Raw genomic sequence first — 18,583 nt, 5'->3', positions numbered from 1 at the left:
GCACAGAGCCTGACATGGGGCTCGAAGTCACAGATCGCGAGATCATGACCTGAGCCGAAGTCAGACACTTAACCAACTGAGCCACCCAGCCGCCCCTAACTAACTGGAATTTAAATGAAAACTTAAAAAACAAATTTTTTTTTAAATAATAAAGTCCTTTTTTTTTTTCAAAATAAATAAATAAATGTTTGGTTCATTAAAGATAGCAGAAACATGCTCAAAGACTATTGACTTCTCTATTCTCTGATTTTGCCAACTCATCCATATATAAGAATTGCAGAAACAAAGGGCACAGAACTGGTTTCCATCTCCATACTTGCCCAATTCATAAAGAAACCCAAAGAAAGAAAATACATCTTTCCTTAGCTAGTCATTAACAACAGAGAGAAAAGTCAGTGAGCTGGATGGGAAAGAAAGGGGAGTGGTCAAAATAGCTTTACTTATCATCTAAGGAGATGATTGGCTATTACCCTTTCTTCTGAAGGTAAATGGACTGCTAACAAATCTTCCAGGTCACATATTTATTTAGAAAAAGTAACAGCACTTTTTAAGTAATGTACATATCTTCCTAATAATTCTGTGAAGTAGCTATTTTCCCCATTTTATAGGTGAGGAAACTGAGGCACAAGCAGACTAATTAAATCACCCAAGGTTACTACAAGGTGTCCAAGCTGTGATTCAGACAGAGTATGGCTACAGAGTCCATGTTCTTTATATAAGTAATCTCTACACCCAACATGGGGCTTGAACTCATGAACCTGAGAATAAGAGTCCCATGCTCTTCCAACTGATCTATCCAGGCACCCCTACAGAGTTCATGTTCTTAATTAATCACTCCACAATATTGCTTCCCCTATCTGAAAAGAATCTCAGAATTTCTCAATTCTGGTAAACCCCACTATCTCATTTAATCCTAATTTATTAATGCTCACTTCACAAGTAGTTTTCAGAGCATAATGTCACTGCTTCCCTTAAAAGACAGCCACAATTGTCTTAAAGCCATTAGCTCAAATAGTGTTAGCTGGTTTTAAAGTAATATATTTGTAGGGCTGAGAGAGATGGTATGAAGGGTCAGGGCCCATGGCCTTTTTGTGATCAAAACGCTGAATTACATTCTTTTTTCAGGAGTCATTTTGTTTTCATTTTTTTAATGTTTATTTTTGAAAAAGGGCGGGGGGGGGGGGACATAATCCAAAGCAGACTCCAGGCTCTAAGCTGTGAGCTCTGAGGGGAGGGGCTTGAACTCAGGAACAGTGCGATCATGACATGAGCTGAAACCCACTGAGCCACCCAGGTGCCCCATCGACTTTCCAGAAATCTTACCATATAAAGCATGAGTTCTTAACGTGGGGTCTTGGGACTACTAGAATGGATGAGTTTCAGGATATCTATTTGCCCAAAATACAGGAAAAAGAATCGCCTATGTGCCTACGTTTTTTCTGAGGAGGGTAATTATATATAATAGTTTCAACATCTGTCAAAATTGTGTATTCCAAAAATAAAATAGGGTTAACCTACGTCACTGCTACCTTACAATGATGTGAATACAATCCGTGGCATTCAGTATTATTTAGTATCTCCTATGTCCCCTCATTAGTTGAAAAGGGGAAATTAAAAAGTCACTGCAATACCGCTGTGGCTAAGTTACTGACCAGAGGGCAGAGGGTGCCTGTTTCATGACAATTTCCCTTTGGGTATCAAAATGCCTCGACTTAGGGGATGGGAAGAGGTCGGCTATCTAAGGACTGCCCAGCTATCTAAGGACTGCACAGAGCTGAAGTTCCTGCCAGGCCAGGGCGTTCTGTTCTGAATTCTTACCCTTATTTAGACCTCGTCACCACCCCCGTCAGGGAACAACCGGAGGGGTCACTTGTTAAAGGAAGTGACTGGCGGCCGCTCCTGACCCGGAATCGGATCCTGGTCCCGCCCCCTCCACCAGGCTTCCTTCTGCAACAGGCGTGGGTCACGCTCTCGCTCGCTCTCTTTCTGCCGCCATCTTGGTTCCGCGTTCCCCGCACAGTAAGTCCTGTCTTCGTCGCTAATCTGTATCCGCAGCCATCCGCCTTTTTGCGGACTGAGCCGCCCTGGGGACTGAGAGCTAAGGAGAGTTGGAGGCTTTGTGGGACCACCGGGTTCCTCCTCGCCTCTGGGAAGTGTGGCCTTGGGGCCTCCGGACAAAATGGGGTCTGTGGTTGATATCCTAGCAAAAGCAGGGCAGAAGGGCCGCGGGCCGGGCATGGAGGCCAGTGCTGGGGAGATGAGAGCCGTTGCGGTGTTGGGGGCCGAAGCGGAGTGCGTCTGCTGTTAGGAAAGGTTTCATAAGAACCCGGAGGAGGTTAAGGGGGTCACAGCCTTGGAAACCCCCCCGCCCCCCGACACACACACAGGCCGTTCTTAATTGTGACAAGCGAGTGTTGGGACTTAAGGCGCTTTCTTTCCCCCTCCTGGTTCCCGAAAGTCGACAAACGGGAGTCCTGGAGGTCCCAGCCCAGGCAGAGTGAGTGTAGGAGGGGAGGTTGTGCAGCGTAGCGTCTGAAGTCTCCCGTGGTCGGGAGCCAGACCAGGATGCTCTCCCTCGGGTCGAGAACGCAGTGATGATTGTTGCCCTTGTGGGCTTCGGCGTGTGGAGTAAAAAGAACCCGTGGGCACTAGAAGTCCGTTCTCTGCGGAGTAAAGAGAGGTAGAAGGTGATTTGCTTGATCAGAGATCGGAGGGTCACGTCTTATTTCTTACCTATTCCCAGCAGCTTTGGGGAGGGTTGTCCCGACACCTTCATGATTTTTTGCTTAACAGCCCTTCGCAGAGTTTTTAAGAATATTTGACTCTGGGTTGGGCAGCAGAACGGATCCCAGTCAATTCAGGCCTCCTTTTTATTCCCTTCAGAGATGCCTGGTGAAGCCACAGAAACCGTCCCTGCTACAGAGCAGGAGTTGCCACAGCCCCAGGCTGAGACAGGTAGGTTCCCCTAGCCCCTTGCTGTTCATTCAAACTGTAAGAATGACCCTAAGACCATTTGGTGGGTAAAATGACAAAGGGAATACACTTCTGTTTTTCAGAATTAAGTCATTAAAGATGGGCTGTAGCTTTACCAGGGAGGAGAGTCGCTGATACTAACTGCTGTCCTGGAGGGACTTCATTAGGGAATGGAATGTAAACAGTATGTTTAAGTATTAAAATCTCCCTGGCCCACTTTGTGGGTTATGGTAACTGCCTCAAAGGGCATTCTGTGGAACCCTCACCTCACATAGAACTGAGCTGGGAAGGGGCTCGGTGATCCTTACCTATTGGAACTGGATGACACACTTGCAGGCCAAGGAGACCTGAGCTTTTGTGAAGTTCTAGCCAGCAAGTTGCACCAAGGTTTTAGGTGGCAGAGCTTGGCATTGTGCCTTCATCACATGTCTGGATGAGATGTGTCCTACTGGTAGATGTGTCCTACTGGGCCCCAGGGCACTCATATGTGGGTTAACTTATTTTATGAGTTGGTGTTGAGATTTCTGGTGTGCTGAAATAATGCCTGCATCAGTAGCTTGCCAGAACCCAGTATTGAAATAAACGTTTCTTTGACTACTTCTTCATCTTTGAAATTAATGGATGTAAAGGCAAGTTTTGAATAGTGGTTAAAATGTATCTCTAGAAAACTTAAGGGATAGTGAAAAAATATTTAATGATATTCTTGCTGCGTCAGTTGTGCTGAAATAAAGAAAGGGAATCTTCGGGCTGCAACTTACATTCTCACTGTCTTTTATTGTAATTATTATTATTTTTTTTTTTTAACTTCACCTGTCACTTAAGGGCAGTTTCTTTCTCTTTCTGGAATTAAAATAGAGTTGTTTATAGTTAAAAGCATTGAGGTTCTCTCCCCCCACCTGTCTGATTTTAGCAGCTGAAGGGATTAATACAGCTGCTAGAAAAGAAAAAGGAGGGGGCCTCTGAGCTAGTGAACAAGCTGTATGAAATCCTTGAAGTACAAGGAATTTAATGGAGGGAGAAAATAAAGGACTGGTCTCAAACAATCCTGTAATTCAATGCTAACCAAAACCTTATTCAACAATTTGATTTTACAAATGTAGAGACTGAAATTTAGATGAATTTCGAATAATCTGTTTCAAGCCTCAAAACTAATGCCATTTGCTTCTGAAGCAATCCTTAATGCTGGTAAGCTTATTTCTGAATGGTTTGAGCTTGTACAGTTGGTTTAATAATAAGAGAGTGCCAGTGATAAAACACTCTGAATTTTTTTCTGTAACTATAATTAAGTGATTACTATAATGAAAAAACTAGCCCAAAGAATTGGTTATAGTGTCTAAAGCAGGTAACTTGGGCCTTACCCCATCTTGAAATCCAGTCAGAGGAAAACATTCTAAGTTTCAAATTCTGAGTAATGTGTTAGGAAGCATTTACACTGTAATCATAAGACTTTGAATTACCAACTCTCCAGGAAAAACTGGTTGAGCCGCCTGTCTTTTCTGTAGTTGGATACTGGTTGAATAAATTGTGAGTTTGGATGCTGTGGGTTGTTTTGTTTTCATTTTTTAATTTCCTTCTAGGTACTGAGCATTTGTTGGTCTAATCCTATGCTCCAAATAGTAAGCATGGTAGTTTTTCATCATTCAGAAAATCTTTTGCTGAGCTTTACTCTAGTAAAGCTAGAACATTGGTCTATTTTGGCAGAATGACATACTTATCCAAATTAAGGGGTAGAAAACCAGTGTATTCCCCACTCCAATTCCCTTCTTCCAAAATAGAACCACAGTCTGGTTTAACAAGTTGGTCTACAGTTTCATAATACAATCCCTACCCTTGTGACTAAGCTCTCTCCCTGGCAGTCTGGTTCATCTTAGATTGATGTCTGAAGGGCTAACATTACCTAGGAAGGTCTGTAGAAACTATGAAGTACAACCCATTTGTGGTTGGTTTTTTGTTTGTTTTGGGTGAGTGGGTAAACGGAGGCATAGAGAGGCAGAGTGACTTAGTTCTTAATACTTCATATTGAATTGTGTGCCAGATACCACCTTCCTAAAACTTTATTCTAAGAGTCAGATTTTTTTCTTACCTTAGTGGAAGCCTGAGCATATAAAGACTTGTTTTTTTTCTCATTTAGCTCCGACTCCTGGTCGTTATCACCACTCACTGCCTTCCTTGTTCTGATTCTCAGTGTCTGTTTCACTGAAACAGACTGATCCTTGGGGGACAGAGTAGAACAGCTATTCTTCTAGTGGTATTCTATGGCCTATAAGAAAAACTTAGGGTTTGTTTGAGGAAGGAAGGGAGGAGGGCACATCTGGGAAAGGATGGAAAGCATGCTATTCCCAACCCCACTCTTAGGCCTGTGCTCCCCATTTAGAGACTAATAGGCTGCTTAGACTGTTCTTTTCACCTTAAAATTGTTTTTTGTAGGTTTTGTTGGTTTGGTTTGGTTTGATTTTGGTAGGACATGGGAGATGATGGGGAGAGGGATGTGTTCTTACTGGACCACTGAAATATGTTTGGGGAAGGTTGCTGTTGCCTGTCACCTTTGTCTAATCCTGTGTGGTGACTTTCATTCTCAGATTAAAAAATTCTGTGTTTCCTGTGAGGCATGTTGTACCAAGTTGGGCTGCATAACTCACCTTTGTTTTTTTCCTTCCCTCTCCTTCTTTATTCCCCTTTTTTGCTTTTCTCCTCCAGCTATGCTTCCTGTGTCTTCAGCCTTGAATGTCACTGCTGCCTTAGGGCAGCCTGAATCTACCCTTCCCCCTTCTTGTTCCCTGGCTCCCCAACAATGCCCTCTGGCAACCCCTAACCAGCCTTCCCCATTTCTTTCTCCCTCTAGTGTTGCTTCAACCCCTTTTGAAGCTCCTTTTCCCCAGTCATCCTCTGGGACAGCCCTGCCTTTGGGAGTTGTCCCTTCCCCCACTGACACCCCAGCTTTCCTGCCAAACCTACTAGGGCCTCCCATCTCCCCAGCTGCCTTAGCTCTGGCCTCTCCCATGATAACTCCAACTCTGAAAGGCGCCCATTCTTCTTCAGCTCCCTTGGCTCTGGTGGCCTTGGCTCCCCACTCAGTTCAGAAGAACTCTGCTCATCCACTTAACCCTCTTAGTTCACCTCCTTCGATTGCTGTGACTAAGTCAGGGTCAGTGACCTCCCTGTCATCTCCCATTGCTTCCTCAGAACCAAAGTCCTCTCCTATTCAAGACTCCTTACAAGTAGACCCTCGAAAAATTACCCCCGTCCCTCCAAGTATAGTCAGTGCTGTTCCTGCCCATGTTGGAACTCCCTTGGCCTCTGTTCAGTCTGGAGTAGCCTCATGTCCTCAGATGCCACCCACCACTCCCCTAGCCATCACTCCCCCTCAGTTCAGAGACATCCCTGTTTCCTCAGCTCTGACTTCTCAACAAAACAAGGAAAGCCTCAGCCTAAAGGGACCCCATAGTTCACCTGCTGCCTTATCTGTTTCAACCCAGTCTATTTCTGTGTCTCCCAACATCTCTCCAGTTTTTCTCCCTTCTCTAGGCTCTCACCCTGCACCTTTACATCAGAGTTCTCTTGGTTCTCCTATTCAGCCCTTAGGTCAAACAGGCCATAATGTTCTGTCAGATGCTATACTGGATGCCACTTCTGCAGATCATTCTTCCACAGGGACCTCTTACCCTTCTCAGAGATCTGTAATTCCTCCCCCTCCTTCCAAAAATGAGGTGACTTCTGCTGCTGTGGCTGCTTTTCCAGCAGGGACTCGAGATTCCCCTTTGACTCTTTCTGTTGACAAAGATCCCTCTGCTGTCACTGGCATAGCCTCCTACAACCCCTCTGGTTCATTAAATGTAGCTACCTCTTCTCCATTATCTCCTACAGCCTCTCTCATTCTCAAAGGTTCTCCTGATGCCACTCATCATCAGCCTTTGGTGGCCCAAATTCCTGCTTCTCCAGAGAGTCCAAGCTTGAAAGAAGCTCCTGTTTGTTCTGTTGGAACCACCCCATTTGTTATGACTAACCCCTCTACAGTTTCTGCAGCACCTACTACCTTTGAGATAGCTACTTGTGTCTCTCCTCCAGTTTCATCAGGTCCCATAAGTAGTAAGGACTCCACTTCCCATACTGCCCTTGTTATGACTCCTGTGGCTCCCAAAGAGCTTCCTGCTCCTCAAGTAACAACCCCTCTGGGAATACCAGTCTCTCCTCCTCTGCCAGCCCCTGAGAACTCCAAAAGTCTCCCTGCATCAGTATTGGTAAAGTTACCAACACAGAAAGATCTCCAGACTTCACCTGCCTCTGTTGCTGGAGCCCCTGTTTCACCAGTCCAGGCAGGACTCCCTATCAAGAAAGACCCTACTCTAATACCATTGGCCCTGGCAGCCCCTGAAAATCCCCCCTCTTCCCAGAGTACATCATCATCATTGGAGATCCCTCTTTCCCCTGAAACCACCTTAGCAAAGAAAAGCCTTGTAGAGCCTCTCCCTCTAGTTATGCCAGTCAATACTACTCCCTCTCCTCTGGGTGTTAACTCTCCAACCTCTGTAATCAAGACAGATCCTTATGCAAGCCCAGACCCCACGAGTCTGCTTCCCAGAAGTTCTCTCCCTACCCCAACCATGGCTACATTTTCTGCTGCCACTGCTGGGGTGGCTCCTACCACTATAGCCAGCCCTTTCCTAGGAGCTGTCTCTTTGGCTCATAAAAGCCACCCAGATAAGGAGGTTAGTTCCACTCTTACTATTTTACCTTTGGTTCCACCAGCCTCCGAAAGTTGCCCTGTGGCTCCAACTGTGACTTTACCCCCCCAGAATGTTTCTGCTTTTCCAGCTGCCATGGCACTGGCCCCCGAAATTCCCAAGTCTGAGCCCTTTCCCTCTCTTCCTCCTCAAGGTGCAAAGAAAGTTCATGGTATTTCTCATACCTCGGCATTGGAACCTGTGGCTTCCTCTCCTGAAGGGCACCCAACCAAGGACTCTGGTTCTTCTGTTAATACATCTTCTCAAGGAACTTCCCTAGCTGACTCCACATCTCGTTTAGGGACTAGTGTGTCTCCCCAAACTAAAAGACGTCCAACCAAGAAGGGTTCAACTACTTCTACCTTAACTCTTTCTAAAAGTGTACCTGCTATCCCTGATACTCCTCCTGGAAATCACTCATCCCCTATTTCTCCAGTTGAAGCTTCCTTTCTTCCAGAGGCCAATCTTTCTTTTCAAGTCCCTAAAGGGTCACTGGCCAAGAAGCATTCCCCTACTCCATCCCCCAAAGAGGCCCCAGATACCCCATCTCCCAAAGAGGCCTCCACTCCCCCAGCTGTGGCTCCTCTCTCCCCCAAAAAGTCCCAAGCAGCTCCATCCCCCAAGAGAGCCCCAGCTACTCCATCTCCCAAAGGAACCCCCACTGCCCCAGCTGTGGCTCCCCCTGCCCCCAAAGGGGGCCCAACAACTCTATCCCCTAAAGAGACATCCACTCCAGCAGTGAATCCTTCCTGCCCCAAAGGGGCTCCCACCCCCCAGGCCATAGCTCCTCCCTCCCCCAAAGGGGACCCAGCAACCCCATCCCCTAAAGAGCCTTCCACTCCTCCATCTATGACTCCTTCCTCCCCCAAACAGTCCCCAGCTACCCAACTTCCCAGAGGGGCCCCTACCCCAGAAGCTGTGGCTCCTGCCTCTCCCAGAGAGTCCCAAGCAACTCCAGCCCCCAAAAGAGCCCCAGCTGTGGCTCCTCCAGCCCCCAAAAAGTCCCAAGCAACTCCAGCCCCCAAAAGAACCCCAGCTACTCCATCTCCCAAAGGGGCCTCCACTGCCCCAGCTGTGGCTCCCGCCTCCCCGAAAGGGGGCCCAGCAATTCCATCCCCTAAAGAAACCTCCACTCCCCCAGCTATGACTCCTTCCTCCCCCAGAGAATCCCCAGCTACCCAACCTCCCAACGGAGCTCCCACTACCCCAGCTGTGGCTCCTGCCTCTCCCCAAGAGTCCCAAGCAACTCCAGCCCCCAAAGGGGGCCCAGCAACCCCATCCTCTAAAGAGACCTCCACTCCACCACCTAGGACTCCTCCCTCCCCCAAAGGGGGCCCAGCAACCCCATCCTCTAAAGAGACCTCCACTCCACCAGCTAGGACTCCTTCCTCCCCCAAAGCTGCGCAACCTCCCAGAGAGGCCCCCACCCCTCAAGCTGTGGCTCCTGTCTCTTCCAAAGAGTCCCAAGCAACTCCAGCCCCCAAAAGAGCCCCAGCTTCCCCACTTCCTAAAGGGACCCCCTTTGTCCCAGCTGTGGCTCCTCCCTCCCCCAAAAAGTCCCAAGCAACTCCAGCCCCCAAAAAAGCCCCAGCAACTTCGTCTCCCAAAGGGTCCCCTAATGCCCCAGCTGTAGCTCTTCCCTCCCCCAAAGAGTCCTCAGCTACCCAACCTCCCAAAGGAGCCCCCACTCCCCCAACTGTGGCTCCTCCCTCCCCGAAAGGAGGACCAGCAATTGTATCCCCTAAAGAGACCCCCACTTCCCCAATAATGACTCCTCCCTCCCCCAAAGAGGCCTCAGCTGCCTCATCTCTCAAAGGGACCCTTACTCCCTCAGCTGTGACTCCTTCCTCCCACAAAGAGTCTCCAGAAACTCCAGCCCCCAAGGGGGCCCCAACAACCCCACCTCCCAAGCGGGCCTCCACTCCCCCAGCTGTGACTCCTTCCTCCCCCAAAGAGTCTCTAGCTACCCCATCCTCCAGAGGGACCTCAGCAACTCCATCTCCCAAAAGAGCCCCAGGGACTCCATCCTCCAAAGGAACCTCAGCAGCTTCATCCCCCAAAAGAGCACCAGCTACCCCATCCTCCACAGGTGCCCCCACTCCCTCATCTGAGATTTCTCCCTCACCCAAAGAGGCCCCTATATCTCCAGTTTCAGTTACTTGTCCCTTGGGGTCCACTGCCCCTCAGGCATCTAAAGGCCTACCAATAATGAAAGGTCCCACAGCTCTCAAACCAGTACTTGTTGCCCCAGCTCCAGAAAGTGCACCAGTTGTCACAGTTCCCTCTGAGAAAGATCCACTGGCCAAGAAGAGTTCTGCTACTCCTGTGTGCCCCGATCCCTCAGCCAAGAATGGTACTAAAGTACCCCTTTCTACAATGGCTCCAGCCTCTCTACTGACAGTCTCTGCTCAGAAAGCCTCTTCTCCAAAGACTCCCAAAACCCTTCCTGTTTCTCCGTTAAAAGGCAAAGATTCTTTTCATTCCCCAAAGAGCCCCTTGGCTCTTGCTCCTGAGTCTGTGACATCTACCCCTCTAGCAACAGCTTCCTCTGAGAAGGTCCTTCCTAATGCTGGATCAGCATCTGTCTCTCCAGCACCCACCCCACCAGTCTCTCTGCCTCTCCCTCCCTCCCCAGTTCCCCCTCTGCTTCCTAAACAGCAATTTCTGCCGTCCTCACCTGGGCTGGTGCTGGAATCACCCTGTAAGCCCTCAGCCCCTGCTGATGAGGATGAGCTGCCGCCTCTGATTCCCCCGGAACCAATCTCGGGGGGAGTGCCTTTCCAGTCGGTCCTCGTCAACATGCCCACCCCTAAACCTGCTGGGATCCCTGCCCCAACCCCCTCTGCCAAGCAGCCTGTTCTGAAGAACAACAAGGGTATTTGCCTTGGTTTGCTGTGTGCATGGTGTGTCGCCCACACCCCTCCTGGGGCTACCCACCGATACTAACCCTAGGATGCGCCGCTTTCTCCAGTATATCTGCTTGTGTTTGGACATAGAACATAGAATTATACCATTTTAAATGTAAAAGCTCTAGGAAATGAAACAATCTTGGTTTTCATCACCTCAGATAGTGTGTTTTGTATTATCTTGTGTAATGTGGTCCAGGCTAACCCTGGATCTGCCATTGTTCTTACCTGAATGATCTGACATTGAAAACCAAGACCTATTAGACCCTTTAATTTGCTCTAATCTCTGCCACATGACTAACTTTGTCCCTGGGCCTGGGATTTGCTAAAATGCTGGGAAATACGGAACTATTTGAGTTTCTTTTCACTTCTTAGATTTAGTAATGACCAGTGCCCAAGGGACTCCCTTTCCAAGACCTTTTCCTAGCCTGAGAATGGTGCAGGTGTATGCTTTTTTTCCTCTCAGTAGTCTTTATTGATGCTTGGCCTTTTGATTGAGGTAAATTTAAAATGCGTGAATTATATTTGGAAGATGGGAGAGAGAGGTCACAGGACAGAATCTAACAGAGGTGAGTGTTAGAACTACAGGTGGGCAATCATTGAGAATCTTCAAGCTAAGTTCATTAGACCAAATTGCTAGAGTAAGTGGTTTGAAAACAAGGCTAAATGTGTGTACACAACTGTTTCTGGCCTTCCCCAACCCAATATAAAGGATAAGGGGAAAATGTCCTCTCTGGCCTGCCTCCACAATGTGAACTTACTGCCTTTTCACCTAAATAAAACTGGAGATGCCTTGTCTGCCAGAACCTCTTTGGGATGGTTGAGCAATTGGGTAGAATTTGGAGTTAGGTAGGTCATTGGTATTTGCTGGTGCCAGTGAGTAAACACCTTGAGAGAAAGGAAGCAGTTACAGTTTATAAACTGCTTTGCCTGTAACTAGTAATTACCTCATTTCTGGGGCCGGGTCTTTAATGGATGTGTACACACTAGTTTGTGACTAAGTTGGAGGCTGTCAAGCTGGCTTCACACAAGTCAGTTGGTTTACACTTAACTTTGTGAGGTCTAGCATAAGCCAGTGACCTCTAGTCCAGGCAGGCTATGGTGAGGTGCCTCTTCCTCATAATGTACTTTAAAATAGTAAAAGTTATTTGTCATCTCAGGGTCTGGAACAGAATCGGACAGTGATGAATCAGTACCAGAGCTTGAGGAACAGGATTCCACACAGGCAACCACCCAACAAGCCCAGGTCGGTATTCTCTTATTCGCTGGTCAAAATACTTGTGCCAAGGAAGCATTGGAGAACGAGAATTGATCAGAGGAGCTGACTTAAGTATTTGGAGAAGTGTAGCTTCATAAAGGGAAAACCTCGGGATTTTGGTATCTGGGCTTTATTTACATTCCAGTTTACTCATAGCTGTTTTATCTTCTTAGCTGGCAGCAGCAGCTGAAATCGATGAAGAACCAGTCAGTAAAGCAAAACAGAGCCGGAGTGAAAAGAAGGCACGGAAGGTGAGATTTTAAGTCCTAAACCAAGAATTAAAGCTTCTGATGAAGCAGCTTTAGAGAGGGGAAACTGTAGTGTAGTATCATATTTATATATTTATTTTTTTGTTAGTATCATATTTAAAGTGACAGAAATTACTATGGTAGAAAACCCAGGAGCCCGGGAAGCCAATTCTGTATTATATAAACTTAGCCTAGGAAAAGGCTTTGTTGTGGTTGTAGTTACTACTGTGTTCTTTACTTCCTGAAGCTGCTTCTAAAGAAATTAAAAACCTGATGTTTTCTATTTCTTAGGCTATGTCCAAACTAGGTCTTCGACAGGTTACAGGGGTTACAAGAGTCACTATCCGGAAATCTAAGAATATTCTCTTTGTCATCACAAAACCAGATGTCTACAAGAGCCCAGCTTCAGATACCTACATAGTTTTTGGGGAAGCCAAGGTAAAGAAAGTTTTCCTGTGTGTTACAGATGTTTAGTAGCATCATACTCAGGTGTAGTAAAAAAATCTCCAGACATTTGACAGATGTTCCTGGGTCAAAATCCCCCCCCCAGTTGAGAACCACTGTTCTAGAGCTAAGCTACTACTCTTTCAACGGTGATGTATAATCTTAGTGAGGGCAAGCAATTTAAAGCTACCTAGTAAGTTAACCTGAAGTGGTTTTAGATTGAGAATTTGGAAAAGATATAAATGATTTATTTCATTTACTGCAGACTGATCTATTCACATAAGTCTGTATTTTCTGCCCTTTAGATCGAGGATTTATCTCAGCAGGCACAACTAGCAGCTGCTGAGAAATTCAAAGTTCAAGGTGAAGCTGTCTCAAACATTCAAGAAAACACACAGACTCCAACTGTACAAGAAGAGAGTGAAGAGGAAGAGGTACATAGGAAAATATTTTATACTTTTAATTCTCTCCGGTTTATATTGGTGGAAGGATTCTGTATTGCTTTAAGCTCTCGAACTGCATTGAGTTAAATAGTTTCTGAGTTATATTAAGAACTAGATTCGGTGCGGGGCTCCTGGGTGGCTCAGTCACTTAGCATCCGAATTTGGCTCAGGTTGTGATCTCCTGGTTTGTGAGTTTGAGCCCTGCGTCAGGCTCTGTACTGATAGCTCAGAGCCTAGAGCCTGCTTCGGATTCTATGTCTCCCTCTCTCTGCCCCTCCCCTGTTTGTGCACTCTCCATCTCTCTCAAAGAATAAATAAACGTTTAAAAAAAAAAAACAAGGGGCGCCTGGGTGGCGCAGTCGGTTAAGCGTCCGACTTCAGCCAGGTCACGATCTCGCGGTCCGTGAGTTCGAGCCCCGCGTCGGGCTCTGGGCTGATGGCTCAGAGCCTGGAGCCTGTTTCCGATGCTGTGTCTCCCTCTCTCTCTGCCCCTCCCCCGTTCATGCTCTGTATCTCTCTGTCCCAGAAATAAATAAACGTTGAAAAAAAAAATTTAAAAAAAAAAAAAAAACAGATTCGGCACACTTGGGTGGCTCAGTCAGTTAAGTGTCTGACTTTTGATTTTGGCTTAGGTCATTATCTCACGGTTCATGGGATGGAGCCCCATGTCAGGCTCTGTGCTGATAACCAATTCTCTCTCTCCCTCTCTTTCTGCCCCTCCATGTCTCATGTGTTCTCTCTGTCTCTCTCAAAATAAACATTAAAAAAAAATAAAAAATAGATTCAAGAGACCCCTCTAACTCGCAAAGAACTGCTAGAGTTGTTCTTGCCTTTAGTTTATTGTTTTTGTTTTCTCTCTCTGTCTCTCTCTCTCTCTCAGGTTGATGAAACAGGTGTAGAGGTTAAGGACATAGAACTGGTCATGTCGCAAGCAAATGTATCAAGAGCAAAGGCAGTTCGAGCCCTGAAGAACAACAGTAATGATATTGTAAATGCTATTATGGTAAGTGTCCAAGCCTTTATCCTTTATTCCTTAACTCTCTCTTCCCTGACCAATTATGGATGACTTTATTTTCTGTGGCTTAATATCAATCAGCCAGTTAGGAAGCTTCAGAACAAAATCTATTCTGTATTATCTCATATTTTAGTGGCCTGAATTCTTAATCTGCCTATAACTACTTCTAATGATTTTTTTCTTTTACAGGAATTAACAATGTAACCGTCTGAAAACAAGGACCCTTTTTTGGTGTTTCAAAAGAATAACTGCAGCTTGGTTTGAAATTTGTACTGTTTCTATCATTAATAAAGTTATGGCTTCTTGTTGGATGAACTCAGTAGGTGCTTAGTCTCTTCCCCCTCCCTTCCCCCCTGCCCCCAAAAATGAAGGCTCTAGAAATGAAAACACATTAATTACTCTTAAGACTTCAACTTCAGTTGAAAAGATTTAGTACAAGGTTGGAGAGGGTACATACATAATGGATGTGGATAAAAAGATTGCACTTTGTAGAAAATGAAGAAGTAACTCACGAAGGGAGTTTTTGACTTCTATACAGAGCACAAGCACTGCTCCTAAACAACACTACAGACATTTTAGTGTACAAAATAATGATTAGGGTAGACATGCTTATGCTAGGAAAATAAGTAAAAACTAGGCAAATTGATACATAATGATTAGCCAGTGCGTGATAAATATATATAACTCCAGGGGCACCTGGGTGGCTCAGTTGGTTAGATGTCCAGTTCTTGATTTTGACTCAGGTCATGACCTCATCACAGTCGTGAGTTTGAGCCCGTGTCAGATTCTGCAATGTGGAGCCTGCTTGGGATTCTGTCTCCCTGTCTCTGCCCTCTCCTGCGCGCTCTCACTCGCTCTCTCGCTCTCTCTCAAAAATAAATATTTAAAAAAATATATATACATACACGTAACTCCATATAAGTCCTATGAAGAGTAAAGTTTCTGAGTTTTGGTTGTTAGGAAATGGTTTGGGGGAAAAGCAGAGAACTAAAATTTGGAAATAGGAAGACTACAAGTTAATAGGCAAGAATCCTAAAACAAAGAAGTGATAATACACCTAGAAGGAATGTTACAATGGGAATATATCAGATGAACTTGGAGGGCTTTGGAGACTAAAGTTTAGACACTACTTTGTTTTCTTTCTTTTTCTTTTAATGTTTATTTTTGAGAGAGTGCAAGTAGCGGAGGAAGCAGAGAAAGAGGATGACAAAATCTCAGGCAGGCTTTGCACTGTCAGTGCAGAGTCCAATGCAGGGCTTAAACTCCCAAACCATTAGATCATGACCTGAGCCTAAGTCAGGAGTCGATGCTTAACTGACTAAGCCACCCAGATGCCCCTAGACATTTCTGTTATTGAATTCAGTTTCTCTTAGTAATCTCTATACCCAATGTGGGGCTTGAACCCACAACCCTGAGATCGAGTGTAATATGCTCCTCTCAACTGAGCTAGCCAGGTATCCCTTGAATTTGGTCTCCTTGATTCCTATGAGAGTAGGTATTATTTTAACACGTGAGTGGAAGCTGAGGACCAAAGAGATGAAATGACTTACCCAAGAACAGCTACGGAAGAGCAGGGCCTTTTCATTATGGTAGGCTCCATTGATAGAAAGTGGTAGACTCCTGGAGAAGCACAAATTACCATTGGGCTGAGAATGATGACTCGTTTCCATTTTACTGGGGTATAATCATTTGCTGAACAAAAGTCTCATGAAAATGATAGGTGCCTTGGCTGCCAAATCTGAGCCTAATTCTTTTTTTAATTTTTTTGATGTTTATTTTTGAGAGCGAGACCGCACAAGCAGGGGAGGGGCCGAGAGAGAGACGGAGACAGAATCTGAAGCAGGCTCCAGGCTCTGAGCTTTCAGCACAGAACCCTATGCGGGGCTCGAATTCACGAACCATGAGATCATGACCTGAGCTGAAGTCAGACACTTAACTGACTGAGCCATGCAGGGGCCCCATAAGCCCAGTAATTCTTATTTAGGGATGTTAACTACTACTAACCTTACCCTTCACTCCTGCAGAGTTAAACTGCCAATTCTTGGTTACTTTTTTTATTTTTTTATTTATTTTTTTTTTTTGTATTTATTTTTGAGAGTGAGGGAGACAGAATCCCAAGCAGGCTGCATGCCGTCAGCACAGAGCCTGATGCTGGACTCAGAACTTAGGAATGAACCCGTGAGGTCATGACCTGAGCCCAAATTGAGTTGATGTTTAACCAATTGAGACACCCAGACACCCTCTTGGTTACTTTTTTGGGGAGGTATCTTGTTCAAGGCTATTACTGCTACCAATGCCATAGTTCTAGTTCTTCCCACCTCAAGGACTCTTTTCTTCAGCCATTAATCCCCCAAAAGCATTTCTTTTCACCACACTTGAAATGTGCAACTAACTTTCTCTGTCACAGAATGATCTCAAATAATTTTGGCTCTCAAATTAAGGAATGTATATAATTGGAGCAAAAACAAAGATTTTGAAGAATTACTCTCCTGGTTCTTAAAATGATTAAGTCTCTATTCAAATACTCAATAGACCATTTAACAATGATATTTTAAGTAACCTCTGACTTCATCTTTTAAAAAACAAGAAGCACCTAGATGGCTCAGTCTGTTGAGCATCCAACTCTTGATTTAGGTGAGGTAATGATCCAGGGGTCTTAGAATTGAGCCCTACATACAAGCTCCATGCTCAGCGTGGAGTCTACATGAGATTCTCTGTCTGCCTCTACCCCCTCTCCCATGCTTTCCTTCTCTCTTTTTCTCTCTCCCTCTGCCTCAAATCAAACAAAAAACCAGGCGCCAGGATTGCTCAGTTAAGCATGTGACTTAAGGTCATGATCTTAAGGTTTGTGAGTTTGGCCCCACATCAGGCTCTTTGCTGTCAGTGCAGAGCCTACTTTGGATCCTCTTTCTCCCTCGCTCCCTGCCCCTGCCCCACTAGCTCTTGCTCACACACACACTCTCTCCTCTCTCAAAAATAAACATTAAAAATTTTAAATTGAAAAAAAACCCTGATACTCCAAAACATGTATAGGATTGAAGAATCTGTGAAATTCACAGGTTATTTACTGAATGACCCTTCTGATTTCTAAAGGAAAAAAAAAAAGGCCAGTTTAGTTAGCTATGCTCTCACCATGTTTCTCCATCAGATTTTCCTTTTATTTGGGAAATACTTCAAACATGCAGATAAAGGACTGTATGAACTTGTTACCCAGCTGTTTTGTTTTTTAGAAATTAAGTCCTACAGATACATATGGAGACCCTAGTATACCCTTCCTCATTCCTATTTTCCCTCCCTCAGAGATCCAGCTATCATGAATTAGTGTTTTAGAACTAATTCCTATAAGTGAGTTGGTACTCTCTCAATCCATATTTATGTACCCAAAGAAGTTAGTGATCTGCAGGTTTTATTTTTTCTTCTGCAAGTTTTGAAACTTTAAACAAAATTGTACATTACATATCTTGCAATTTTTTCTTTTTTTTAACATTTATTTATTTTCAAGAGAACACGAGGAAGAGAGGGAGACACAGAATCCGAAGCAGCCTCCAGCTCCGAGCTGTCAGCACAGAGCGCGACGCGGGGCTTGAACTCACAAATTGAGAGATCATGACCTGAGTGAGCCAAAGTCAGTCGCTTAACCGACTAAGCCACCTGGGTGCCCCACATATCTTGCAAATTTCTTTTCACTTCAACTTTGTTTCCATGATTTCTCTGTGGTAATTGATGTAGTTCTATTCATTCCCTTTCTAGTCCACTGTAGTCTGGCTTTTATCTGTACCTTTACCTGAATGGCTCTCAAGTTCATCTAGTTCCTAATTCCAATGGACACTCTTCATACATGGCTACATGTGTATTTTCCTCAAATTAGTCTCCTTGACATCTCAGTTTCTCTTAAATCTGTTTATCTTCAGTTTCAAGATACCCAAAATTTGTTACATTACCTATCTACCTTGTCAAAATATTGCTACATGTATTCCCAAAGAAACTTGGTTTTTGCAACAAGTGGTGGTGGGAAAATCAGATACCCACATGGAAAAGAAGGAAGTTGGATTCTTACACCATATACAAAAACTAACTACAAATGGATCAAAGACTGAAATGTTAAGACTCGAAACCATAAAACTAAGAAGAAAACATAGGAAAGGCTTCATGCCATTGATTTGGCAACGATTTATAGGATACCAAAAGCACAAGCAACAATAAGGAAAAAAGGTAGGGGCACCTGGCTGGCTCAGTCAGTAGAGCATATGACTCCATCTCAGGGTCGTGAGTTCAAGCCCCATGTTGGGCATAGAGATTACTTTTAAAAAAAAGTAAATTGGATTTCACCAAAATTTAAAATTTCTCTGCAACAAAGGACATAAATCAACAACAGAAAAGGCAAACCACAAGATCATGAGAAGATATTTGTAAATGACCTATCTAATAAGGGGTTACTATCCAGAATATATAAAGAACTACAAGATTAAGAAAATGGGCAAAGGGCTTGAACAGATATTTTCCCAAAGATGGTACAAATGGGCGATAAGTGCATGAACAGATACTCAATATCACTAATCATTAGGGAAATGCAAG

At 45.0% G+C, this 18,583-nt stretch overlaps 2 protein-coding genes across 2 annotated transcripts; both read left to right on the top strand.

Annotated features, from left to right (window-relative positions):
• The first annotated feature begins 1,956 nt into the window (after positions 1-1,956).
• Positions 1,957-14,323, top strand: NACA (nascent polypeptide associated complex subunit alpha). The gene is made up of 8 exons (XM_047066247.1): positions 1,957-2,019; positions 2,884-2,955; positions 11,761-11,846; positions 12,032-12,109; positions 12,398-12,544; positions 12,856-12,984; positions 13,874-13,996; positions 14,198-14,323. Exons 2-8 carry the CDS (start codon positions 2,886-2,888, stop codon positions 14,210-14,212), a joined length of 648 nt encoding a protein of 215 aa, XP_046922203.1. The 5' UTR covers positions 1,957-2,019; positions 2,884-2,885; the 3' UTR covers positions 14,213-14,323.
• On the top strand, positions 2,975-11,754 carry LOC124501784 (nascent polypeptide-associated complex subunit alpha, muscle-specific form-like). The gene has a single exon (XM_047066246.1). The coding sequence runs from the start codon at positions 5,445-5,447 to the stop codon at positions 10,638-10,640; it is 5,196 nt and encodes a 1,731-aa protein (XP_046922202.1). The 5' UTR covers positions 2,975-5,444; the 3' UTR covers positions 10,641-11,754.
• Positions 14,324-18,583: the final 4,260 nt, after the last annotated feature.

This window comes from Lynx rufus, unplaced genomic scaffold (assembly GCF_022079265.1).
Source record: "Lynx rufus isolate CCGP_SWC_20201006 ecotype Redwood Valley unplaced genomic scaffold, mLynRuf1.p SCAF_7, whole genome shotgun sequence".
In the NCBI taxonomy this organism is placed as follows: domain Eukaryota; kingdom Metazoa; phylum Chordata; class Mammalia; order Carnivora; family Felidae; genus Lynx; species Lynx rufus.
Note: the sequence above shows the minus strand (reverse complement) of the source record. Positions and strands in the feature narration are given on the sequence as shown.

Bases quoted from the DNA above. Each gene is read 5' to 3' on its own strand.
- NACA (XM_047066247.1), top strand. From the start codon at position 2,886: ATGCCTGGTGAAGCCACAGAAACCGTCCCTGCTACAGAGCAGGAGTTG. The intron at 2,956-11,760 runs GTAGGTTCCCCT...TTGTCATCTCAG, and splicing joins ACAGCCCCAGGCTGAGACAG to GGTCTGGAACAGAATCGGAC. The intron at 12,545-12,855 runs GTAAAGAAAGTT...TCTGCCCTTTAG, and splicing joins TAGTTTTTGGGGAAGCCAAG to ATCGAGGATTTATCTCAGCA.
- LOC124501784 (XM_047066246.1), top strand. From the start codon at position 5,445: ATGATGGGGAGAGGGATGTGTTCTTACTGGACCACTGAAATATGTTTG.